Raw genomic sequence first — 11514 nt, forward strand, 5'->3', positions numbered from 1 at the left:
GACAGGGCCGGGGGTGACAAGAGAGGTCAGAGAGGTCAGAGGTAGGGAGCGGCCCTCTCACCCCAGAGAAGGGCAGGGGGTGCCTTTCGTCCACAGAAAAGGGCCTCCCCGACCCCGTGGTTCCCGCTTACCGGGACAGGTGGCAGGGACGCTGGGCCCGCCCCTGTCATCGTGTCAGTCACTGGCAGAGCAGCAGGGTCAGCACTGTGACCCCTGCTTGGATGGGGATTGATTTAGGTGGAAGGGGTTGGATCTGAACCCAGGACCGCTTGGTTCCAAAGCCCCAGGCCCGCCCCTAGTTCAGGCAGAGGGACCTCCTCGTCCTATAACATTGAATGTGAGTCCCCCCCACTCGCCAAAGCGCTCCAGAGATCATCCTAGGGCAGCCGGGGGACCAACACATGACTAGGCCGCCAGCCCCGTCACCACCCTCGTTCAACTCACCACTGGGGGATGCTGAGTCTTCTCTTAATTGCTCCTGGATGTTGTCCTCAGGGCTGGACCTTCTCCAAAGGACCACACGAACTCCAAGGGGGCCGTTTCCTCGTGACAGCCAGGAAAGTGATGTCGATGTCAGTGGCAAACATGGTTCCGTTTGTGTAGACAGAGACGGCTGTGAGAGCAGGGGAGGCACAGAGCTTTGGCGCGGAGGGCGGGGGCCGTCCAGGGACGCAGCATCCTCACCTCCCATGCCCTGGGGCCGGGAGCGGGATCCCCAGCCTGCCCACCCGCACGTACGGCTGCGATGACAGCCCAGCTGGGTGGTTCTGGCTGCAGACCAAAGGCCACCAAAGCCACAGCTCATCAAGTGACAGGGCCAATGCACAAGCATCCCCGTGACTTCTCCTTGAAAGGCCATGGGACAGGCCGGGGGCTTGCAGAGGGGTCCTGCTCCTGGACCCACCCCATGCCTTCAGGTCGGAGGCGCCACGCGTGTGGCTTCTAGAAAGCCCTAGAACGACCTGCAGGTGAACACAGGGCTGCTTCAAGGGCAAATATGAATCTCAGCAGAGCGAGTCACAGATTCCGGGGCGTGCCGGGGCCCCCGTGACCTCGACGGACCCAGCAGTGCAGGGTCAGAGTGGAGACGTACGCTGCATCCGATACTGGACAGTCACGCTGGGCCAAGCCTGGCCACCGGCCACACAGCTCTGACATGTGAAGGACACGTTACACGGGGGACCGGCTGCAAAGTGATGTGTGACAACGGTGCCTGAACAGAAGACAGAACGAAACCTGTGCAAGGGCCCTGCAGTCGCTCCTTCGTCTCTCGCGGCGGGTGACCAGTGTCTCCCATCCATTGCGTTCCCTCTCTGAACCCCAAGGTCCTGCTGGGTCCCCGAGGGCTGTCGTGCAGGGAAGATTCCCAACAGCTCACCCATCTTTATGGGGAAAGGAGGCGGATCTCCTCTTTTTTTTTTTTTTTCCCAAGTACTGCTGTTCTGTGCACTTTCTCCATTTATAGCGAGAAAATGCTCATTTATAACAGTGATAAGAGTCAGTGGGTGTTTCGTTCATTGGTGCTTTGGAATTTCTGCAAAATAAGTATCCCATGACTCAGTGATGTCATCCCACTAAGAGAACCTGAAGCTTCATCGTGGCTGTGACGCGGCAGTGACCGCGGACGGAAGCTTGTGTTTGATTTGCACGGGACTCCCTGCTTTCCTGCCTGTGCCTGAGCTTCTGCCTCCCACTCCCGGCACAGAACCCAAGGGCAGCGGCTAAAATACCCTCCCAGCCGTGCTTTCTGACTTCTCGGACAGGAGGCTCCGGGAGACCGACTGCCTGCGAAGTGTGCGTCAGTGCGTGGAACGAGCTGCGTGGGAGCCTCCGGACATGGCCCCCAGCGCCTTCCCCTCTCCCAGTCCTGGGAAGTGAAGCCCGTAACCCTGTCCCTCAGACCAAGCACTCGGGTGCTCCTTCCTTCCACCGCTGCGGATATCCAGCTGGGGTTCTCCGTCATCCCCGCCGGCCCCCGAGGCGGGTTCCTCTCTACGATGCTGAGCACAAGGGGGGCCCCTCATGGTTGCTGTGGGGCCTGATGCAGTGATGCGTGAGCGGAGCCCCCAGCGCCCCGTGAGTGCTCCTCCATCCCCGGTGCCCGCCAGCTGAGCTGCGCTCTGTGCTTGGTCTGGACCCAGTCCCCAGGGTCCCTTAGAACTTCCTCATCCTGCAGCCACACCCCCCGAATCCCCCGGGCCCTGGCCACGCCCAGGAGAGGCCACCCCAGCTCCTGCTCTTCAGATGCACACCCGAGGCCCTTGCTAGGCGGCCAATCCCAGGACCAGGATGTCACACGACTTCACCCTCACATGCCCCTCAGGGCACAGGACCAGGCAATGATCGTGTCCCGGATGAGGCAGGTAGGCGAGCGCGCATCTGAGCTGAGAATCGCTACGGCCTGGACGCTCACCGCCAGCAGGCCGGTGTGGGCCCTCAGACTCCGGATGGGTCGCTTACTTTTCTGATCCGCGTGGGAGCCAGCAAAGACCAGAAGCTCATCCCTGCGGATGCTGCTAGAATTCATGAACACTGACATGGTCGCGGGGCCCATCTCCACGTAATAAGGCCCGAGCTCCCTTCCGGGTCCACAAAGGTCGTTTGTAAATAAGTGCCTTGAGCACATAGACTCCTTCTGGAAAAGGAAGCAAGAATGGCCGGGTGGTGAGCCGTTACCAGCGGGAGGACGATGATGGGTGAGGCTGCTGGGAACCGACACGGCGGAGGTGGCCCTGTCTCGCGGGGGGCCACTCTGTGGGCCGGGGCCAGGCACATGACGCTGGCAGGGTGCAGCATCTCTGTGATGCTCCACGGTCCCGAGCGTCTGATAATTCTTGTTCACAAAGGGCGCCGCGTTCTGACATTGCCCTGGGCCCGAGGGGATGCAGTCGTGCACACTCACGAGGCTGGAACACACCCTGGCCGTGCCGCAGCGAGGCGGACTGCCGTGGCTGTGACCATCACAACATGCATGCGACACGCGCACACAACGCCCTTCTATGACGTGGGGGGTGCCACGAGGGGTGGGGTGAGCCGGCTGGCAGGAGCGAGGGAGGCCCCAGCTCGCGAAACACACCACGCTTAGGACGGGAAGTTCAGTACCAAGTCATAACCCACGAAGGACACCACCCACGGGGAAAGATCTCTGGGATTTCATGTGAAAGAATCAGGAGCTTCCATGACACAAGACCACAGGGCAGAAATGCAAGAAAGGAGGACGACATTGCAAAGAGAATCACAGGAAGCAGAAGCGACAGAGCAGGACAGGAGGCGTTTGGAGCCGAAGCGAGGGGCGTGAGCAGATGAAATGAGCGGACTCGAGACACAAAGGCCCCCAGCGCGTGCGTGGCCTGTCTCCCAGAGAGAGAGTGGAAATGCCAGCAAGGACGCGTATTTCAAGACATAATTAAAAAAAAACAAATCTTTGCTGAAATGAAGGAAGACGAACCGTGTCTCCCTACTGGAAAGGCGCACCGCGGGCCGGAGAGAGTGGACTCGGGGCCACCAGCACTGAGGCTCAGGCCCGGAAAGCTACGGGATCCCAAGTATAATCACTCTGAGCCACACAAAAGCATCAAGTCAGCTCTAAGGAGGAAAAGGGAAGCGACCGCAGGGCCCCCCAGCAGGGACGTGTGGAGGATCGCGCGGACGGCTCCCGAAGCACGGAGGACTCCGCCGTGCACCTGCACTCGGTCCACACGTCAGAGGTGGGTGAGAGCCGTGCAAGGTGCACCAGGGCCGCACTAGAGCGGAGCAGCTCCGCTCCTCGAGACGGGAACACGCGACCACGGCCAGAAGCTGTCGTTGAAGGACAGCACCTCTGAGAACCGTGAGAAGTGACGATCTTATTCCCTGCATCTTCCTGATGCATTTGTTACAAAAGACCATCTGGTAACGACTGCCCCAAACACAGGAAGGCTCTTGGCACTCACCCCACACGCTAGCGGGTGGCCTGACTAGTCACGGCACGGACACGCGTCACCCAGGGAAACAGGGACTGGGAGCAGCACACGGCGGGATGCTCAGGTTACGCATCCGGGGAGCGCGTGTGGGAAGCACAGGCACGAGGACGCGGACGGCCAGGATCAGCCCCGACAACAGCGCGGGGAACAGGGAGCAGGGAGCCTGACAAGGGACTTGATCCCGGGACCCCAGGACCCTGACCTGAGCTGAAGGCAGATACTTCACTCACTGAGCCCCCAGGTGCCCCAAACACCGGTTCTTTAACTAAACCAATGAAAAAAGTGGAGAAAGCACATCATTAGTCAGCTCTAAGCCCAATGTGGGGCTTGACTCAGGACCCCATGGTCAAGAACCACGTGCTCCACTGAATAAACCAGCGAGGTGCCCCATGTCTCCGGATATTAAAAAAAAAAAAAAAAATCCTGGGACACGTGGAGTGTGAGTGCCTGGCTCTTGATGTCAGCTCCGGTCGTGGCCTCAGGGTCCTGGAGTCGAGCCTGTCACAGAGTCTCTCCCTCTGTCCCTCCCCCTGCTCATGCTCCCTCTCTGTCTCTTTCAAATCAATTAGGTAAGAAAGTCAGTCCTGATAAAAGGGGAAAGATGAGAAGTTCCTCAACATCCGGCAAGTTCTATCAACCTCAAAGCTGGTACCAACTGCAGTGGGCGCCACTGAAGTGTCTCAAGACGAAGCCGCCACCGACCATGGTCAGCCGCAGCCCCGCTGAGCAGGGACACAAGGAAAGGACAGTGGCAGGTGGGGGCTTGGTGACGGCGTGTCCCGATCCGTGGCGCTGAGGGCCGCCGTGCACCTGGAGGGCAGGCTCGGCCGCCAGGACCCCGTGTGTGGACGCGGGCGGCGGCGGGGAGCGGGGCCGGGTGCTGCCCTCGGCCGGGATCCTGCTCGTAGGGCGCACGGGGCATCGCGGAGGTAGAAGCGGCGTCGCCCGAGGTAGGAGTCGCACCTTTGAGAACGAACCACGCTCAAAACATGATGTAAAACAATGAACGGAAAGCCGTGAGCTGTGGCTGGAGAGCAGGGAAGGGTCCGGATTCGCCCCCGCCCCCGCCCCCGCCGGCGGCCCTGGGCCCGGGGCCTTGTCCAAGCAAGTGGCTCCAGCACCGAGATGCCCGGACTAAGACGTTTGGCGCCACTTGGCCGGAACGCAAGCGTTGGACATTTCATGCAAGTGACGAAGCGTGCAAGGTGCGTGCGTGCGATTCTCAGCGGAGATCAAGCCCTCCCTGTGGCGGAGTCACGTGGCTCCGCAGGCGCGTGGCCTCAGCACACCCCCTGCCCCCCGGACTGGGGGTGCACCCCAGGGCCCCTGGTGGGAGTGAGCGAGGAAGGGCATATGGGGAGCGGTGCGGCGCAGGCTCCTGAGACATCTCAACCCGGCAGGCGCCGCGGGGTTGCGGGGGGTCTCCTGCCCGCCCCAGGGTGGCCGGCGCTCCCTCTGGGGTCTGCCTCCCTGCGCCCCGCACCCGTGTTCTGATCCTCCCCGCTGAGCCCCCTACCTTTCCTGAACTGGTGGTAGGCGGTGACTGCGATTCCCCGGGACACATTGTAGATCGTCACCTGGACCCCGGAGCTGTCCCCGAAATCCACCCGTAGACACAGAGCTGCCTTGGGAGATGCCCGGACCCGGAAGCCCAGACTCAGAGGGGCCCAAGCGTCCGTGTCGGGGAAGCCATGGTCGGCGGCATCCAGCGCATCAGGAGGACTGTGCATGGACACGGCTCCGGGGTGACAGCGAGTGGGGGGACGAGGCCAGGATGCTGAGCCACCGTGGCCGAGGGAGCTGTGGGGAGAGGTAGGACAGCTTCAGGGAGTACAGGGGTGCGGCCCGCAGGGGCGGAGGCAGGAGGGGGGCCACCCGCCCCAAAAGCAAGCGTGGCAGGACTTGATGGCGGGGCTACTCTCCCTGGTGCCCAACGTGGGGTCCCGGGGCCCGTGGCGCCAGCATCATGTGGGCACTGGCGCCAAGTGCAAGGCAGGCCAGGAGCCCACGGGGACACTGACGGCCGCCAACATCTCAGAGCCACTGCTCTGGCCCTTAGTCCCAGCAGCCGCGGAAGCCCCTGCCTCGTCGCTGAAGTGAGGCCCACACGTGTGTCCCTCGGATGTTTCTGAGGAAACGCTCAACACGGATGGCGCCACTTCCCACAGCTGGGGCGGCGGCTGCCAGCTCGCAGGACGTCTTGGGTGATCATCGTTTGCCTCGGTGGCTGGGTCCGTAAACCAGGGCAGACAGCCCGCCAAGTGCAGAGAGAAAACTCTGACAACGTGGAAATGTCGAGGTGCCAGTGCCCACGTCCTCGCTCCCTGTGGTGTCCCTGCCCTGCCGTGCACCCCGCGCGCCTGCCAGGAACACGCAGTCATCACAGCTCCACGCTGGGCGGCTGGAGGACCGATCCGAGACACAAAGCACCCGCAGTAGCGTGGGCTCCGGTGGGAAGCAGTGGCTGGCTGCGCAGTCGGGCTCCCAGGGGCCTAGGCACTGGCCACACACACAACCACCACGAGTGACGTGGCCAGCTCACCAGCCGTGGCTCCGGGATCGGGGTGCAGGGTGGAAGCCGGCCTCCCCGCCACCCTCACCCTACCTTCTGGGCAAGGTGGGAGGATGTGCAGTCGGAGAGCTGGTCGGGGCGGACACAGCCGGCCTCACGGGGACCCCCGGGGACGCAGCGGTCGAGGCGACGTCAGTCCCTGGAAGCACGTCTGAGGCCACATCATCTGCAGATGGGCAGGAGGGGATCCGCACCCTCAGGCGGCAGGGCCCTGCCGGGGGACAGCTGCGCTGCAATTCAAGAAGTGGAGGAGGGGTTGCGACAGGGCCGAGGCCAGGGTCGGCACTGGTTTCTGCACCGTCAGGAAGCCCTGGGGCCCAGCGGGGCTGAGGCTCCCTCCTCCGGGGCTGCAGGTGCAGGGGGCCTGTGCGCTGCAGATGGGCTGTGGGGGCGCCAAGGGAGATCAGCAGCCAGCACCAGGAGCTTGGGGGCCGCTGTCGTCCCCCGATCACACTGCTCCCCGGCTCAGCTGCTCTGCATGAGCACGTTTACAGGGTCAGCTACACACCAGAGCGCCCAGCCGGGCTGTGGTGCTCCTGCAGACGTCAACGATGCGGTGTCCTTGGTCCTTTACGGAGGCCCCGAGTCATGGCCTGCTCTCGGGCCGCCCAAGCAGCGTCCTGGGAACGGGCCTCAGCCATGGGCTCCAGGGCCACCTGACCCCAGTGGCGCTCTGGCCACGCTCACCTGTGCCGGGCGGGCACCCACCTGGAGAAGGCCACAGGGCACACTGCTCCCTGGCCCGACCGCACATTTCCGTGGGCGACAGGGGTCCGGGCCACTGCTGTTCCAGAAGCTCGTGATTGTGACGGAAGGTCCCCAGGATTCTCTGAAGATGAAGGGGGAAAGGCGCAGGACAGGGGGGCTGGTGGCACTCGCGGCTCACGTGGCCCGTGGGCCCAGGACTGCCTCCCCAGACGGCACTCCTGAGCGCACCCCGGCCCAAGCGGGTCCCCGGAGGCCCGTATGCAGGGGCTCCGAGGGGGCTCACTGACATACCTGTCGGTGTGGTCGCCCGGGTCCGAAGCGGCCTGCGACCTCCTGCTGGCGGCACTTAGTGGTGCTCTGCTGGTGGCTTTCACAATGTCCTGCGAGTGGGACAAACAGTGCTAGTTTGAGAGCTGCTCACAAAACCCCAGTACATTTGGGAAAGTAAGACTGTTTCATTCACAGGATGGCAGCTGGCCCCGCTGGGCCGCAGAGCTCCGGCACCAGATAAAGCAGGCTAGCCTCCCGTCCCCACGGGGCCACGTCCTTGGGGCCACGGGGGGCAAGCTGGAGGGCAGGGGGTGGGTGGGAGGCAGGGAGGTCAGTCAGGGTCTTCCGACCTGGGCCTTTGCATGTCCCTCTGAAGGGCGCAGGGGTGTGGGCACCAGAGGGCACAGCCTGGCCACTGTTTTGGAAGCACCGGCCTGGCTGCCACACTGGAAGCATCTGCAGGAGACTAGGATCCCAAAGTGGATACTCTGAACTGGCTCTCAATTCAGACACTGGATTGGCTCTACCGACTCGAGCAGCTCTGTTTCCAGCACTGCCGTGGCCACGGAGCAGCCCCGGTACCCCTGAGGGAACCCGCACAGAGGCAGGGCTCCGTAGGACGTTTCTGTCCAGCCGAACACCACACGTCTCCCTTGATTTATGACGGGGCTGTGTCCAGATGGACCCATCGTAAGTCAAAAATACTGTTAAGTGGCAAATGCATTTGACACTCCCAACCTCCCGAACGTCAGAACTCAGCTTGGCCTGCCTCAAATGTGCGCAGGGCACTTCCAGGAGCCTACGCCGGGCAAAACCCTCACATACGAAGCCTATTTTAAACTAAAGTGCTGACTCCCTCCTGTAACGGATTGGATGCTGTGCAGACAGGAGGAAACGGAGTAGCTGTGTGGGCACAGAAGGGCCGTCGGGGCATCGGCTGCGGACACTTGCGACCGCGAACCTGCCTGGGAGCTGCTACCCAGCACCCGCGAGAGGATGAACTGCACGTTGCCAGCAATGGGAAGGGATCTCCATTCAAAGCTCCAAGTACGTTTTCTACTGAACGTGTATTATTTTCATGACATCGTCGAAAAGTTGTAAGATGAGCGATCGTCAAGTCAGGACTGTCTGTGCAAGACCGTGCTGCTCCTAAGTGTGCTGGACAGAGTGGGGAAAGGAAGGATGAGCTCAGGGATTCAAGGGTCTCTGTCGGCCCCACGGAGTGCCCTACCTCCTGGAGCCGCGGGGCAGGGCCTGCGAACCAGGGGACAATGCCAAGGGCCTGGGTGGGTGCAGGCAGGGCGCCTGGAGGGGACCCGACCTTGAGGCCGTCACCCACCTCGGCTGTGCCCTACAGCTGTGGCTTCCGCGACAAAATCCAGCCCCTGAGACAAACAGGAGGGAGCAGCTGGCAGTGGAGGTGGAGGGTGCGTCACAACTCTCCGGGGCGGCCACCGCCTCGTCCCACATGCACAAGCCCCCAGAGCCCCCAACAGTGCTCCCCTATGCGTGTGTGCCTTAAAGGAGCCAGCACCCTCGGGTGGAGGAGGGTCCATGCGTTAGCTGGTGCTCGACATCCGTTTCAGCGTCAGTGGTTTCAGCCAATGATGAACAAGGGCCCATCCCCTCTGGGGGACCCACTCATGGGCACTCGTGGGACTGCCCACGTGCACCCCCCTCCTGCTCTGAGGGCCGGGCTAGGCGCTCACCCCCCAGAGGAAGGCGCCTCGAGGGCCTGAAAAGGCTGCAGAGCAGGCCGACAGACGCCTGGCCCCGCTGCCCTCCACTGCCCCCATCCCCTCTGGAGGATAGGAAACCCGCGCTAAGGCAGCCCCTCTCCTGAGCCCTGGCAGGTGCTGTGAGCCGTGAGCACCCAGAGGCAATGGGACGGGGGCAGGGATGAAGCCCCGGGCCCTGTCCCCAAGGATCCCCCGCAACCACCAGCCCCGGGGCCTCCCTCCCATGAGCACTCCTGTCGCGGAGACCGCTCACCCCGCACACCCCACTGCTCCTTCCTCACCTCTGCCCTCCGCCCACCACCACGCACATTCCATTCCGCCCTCTATCAGCGCCCTGCAGCTTCACGTCTTGCCCATAAAGCCCTGCAGCTTCACGTCTTGCCCATAAAGCCTCCCCCAAGCTCCCCGGCACCTGGGTTGGCACCTGGGTCGGCATCGCTGCTCCCGGGAGGCGGCCTACCCTCCCCGCCAGGCCTCACGGCCCAGGCACCCAGCTGGGGCAGGGAGTGCTCACCTTCAACCAGCAGGACTGAGGACAAGCAGGAGCCCAGGACACGTGTATCCCACGGGCCGGGGGGGCAAGGCCAGGCCCACGGATGCCCAGCGAGCGTCGGCAATGCTAGGGTCACAGGGACGCTAGTGCCGGGCGTCCTAGCATCCAGCCGGGGGGGCAGCTCTCAAGCACCCTCCAGATGGAGAATTCAGGAGAACCCCACCCGCTGTCCTCGGGTCCTCCCACAGCAGCTGATGCCGCTGCCGAAAAGAAACCACAGCCGACCCAGGAAAATGCAGCTGCAGCTAAGGAAATTTGGGAAGCGATATTCTAGAAACGTGGTCAACTTGCTGAAGATACGTCATTCGAGCAAGTACCGACAGACCACAGAGTAATCCAGCAGGTGCAGCTCTGAACGCTGCCCGCCTCTGAGCAGCGTGAGATGCGCAGGAACGTCCGGTGCGTGGCAGGGCGGCCTCCTACCGTGGCTCGCCCGAGAAGGCCCGGCTGCCCGTCTCTCCCCAGAGCGTGGGTCTCGGCGATCATTCACCCGCCACGCTCTCCACCGGACCCGAAGGGTTTTCTGGGGGGGACTAGGGCTGGGGACACAATGACCTGTTCAAACGGCCGTGCTGATGCTGAGCCCGAGACAGCGAAGAACAACAGGGAAGCAGATGGGGAGGCCTCCGGCTGCTGGGGCTGGCCTGCAAGACGGGACCACGTGGGGGGCGATGGCCACCCTCCTCCCGTGACCCCAGGGCCGCCCGCACCTGCGCCCCCAAGGCTGCGGGAGGCAGTGCTGACTACCTGACAGACGTTACTAAAAGCCCCAAATATTTTACCTGGCAGTCACAAAAACTTAATTCCCATCGGGGAACAGTTTTTCAGAGAAAGGGGCCTCCTGAGAACAGAAAGCGCCAAGCTAGCTCTTATGTTCTGAGCCGAGACAGTGGGTGCCTTCCCCTCCTCAAAGACCCGGGATTCACCAGGGGTCGGGGCAGGGTGAGGACACGGCTCAGCCCCCCAGCGCGTCCCGTCCTGTCACTCTAAACTCAAGATCTCCAGGTCTGTTTGCCGAAAATCACCCCCAATCTGCCAGCTGAACTATAGGAGTGCGTTTTATGATCTTAACCACCCCTAAGATTCACTTGGGGTAAGGAGCTGTACTTACTCATTTGTGTTTGTTCTAGGAAAACCAATTTGGTTATCAACTTTTTATGTAACATTTAATCTACCAACTGTGATCTTTTATGGCTCCCAGACCCAACTCTGGAATGGGGGGGTGGGATCCTCCCTGCAACATCAAGCAATGCTTTTTTTTTTTTTTTTTTTAATTTTTGTTTTAACACCAAGCAATTCTCAGATACCAGCAAGAATTCAACTGACTTCTGGCACCTTCTGCCCAAGGCAGCGTCAGACCCCGCAGGTGACGGCCTTGGGTCCCCCCACACTTCAGGCCCTAGCCGTGAGCCCCAGGCTGTTCCCTCTGCTTCTGACCTACCTACCACTACAGACGGCAGGTTCCAACACTCTCCTCCTTAGGAGGAAGCCCACAGCCACCTTCACCTGGAAGGGATGTGATAAAGGATGCGAGTCTAGGGCCAGACGGGAGGGAGCGGCGCCTGGAGCTCCCACACCCCACGGGGCCCACCGACCCCAGTCTGCACGTGAGCACCTGCCCCGGGAGCTCTGTGATCCCAGGTCAGTTCCCCTGGCAACCGGCGCCCCCAGCCCTGGGGAGGGTTCCAAAGTCTCCATAACAAAACATAA

The 11514-nt window shown here is 62.2% G+C and overlaps 1 protein-coding gene across 1 annotated transcript; it reads right to left on the reverse strand.

The window, feature by feature from the left end:
* Positions 1–491: 491 nt before the first annotated feature.
* Positions 492–11502, reverse strand: LOC119878445 (polycystic kidney disease protein 1-like 1). Its single transcript, XM_038589073.1, has 9 exons — positions 11424–11502; positions 11246–11281; positions 10360–10448; positions 7534–7622; positions 7243–7363; positions 6568–6764; positions 5479–5762; positions 1094–1213; positions 492–613 (listed from the first exon to the last, which is right to left on the reverse strand). The coding sequence occupies exons 1-9, from the start codon at positions 11500–11502 to the stop codon at positions 492–494; spliced, it is 1137 nt and encodes a 378-aa protein (XP_038445001.1).
* Between the last annotated feature and the right edge of the window lie 12 nt (positions 11503–11514).

Source organism: Canis lupus, unplaced genomic scaffold (genome assembly GCF_011100685.1).
Source record: "Canis lupus familiaris isolate Mischka breed German Shepherd unplaced genomic scaffold, alternate assembly UU_Cfam_GSD_1.0 chrUn_S1630H1821, whole genome shotgun sequence".
Taxonomy (NCBI): Eukaryota; Metazoa; Chordata; class Mammalia; order Carnivora; family Canidae; genus Canis; species Canis lupus.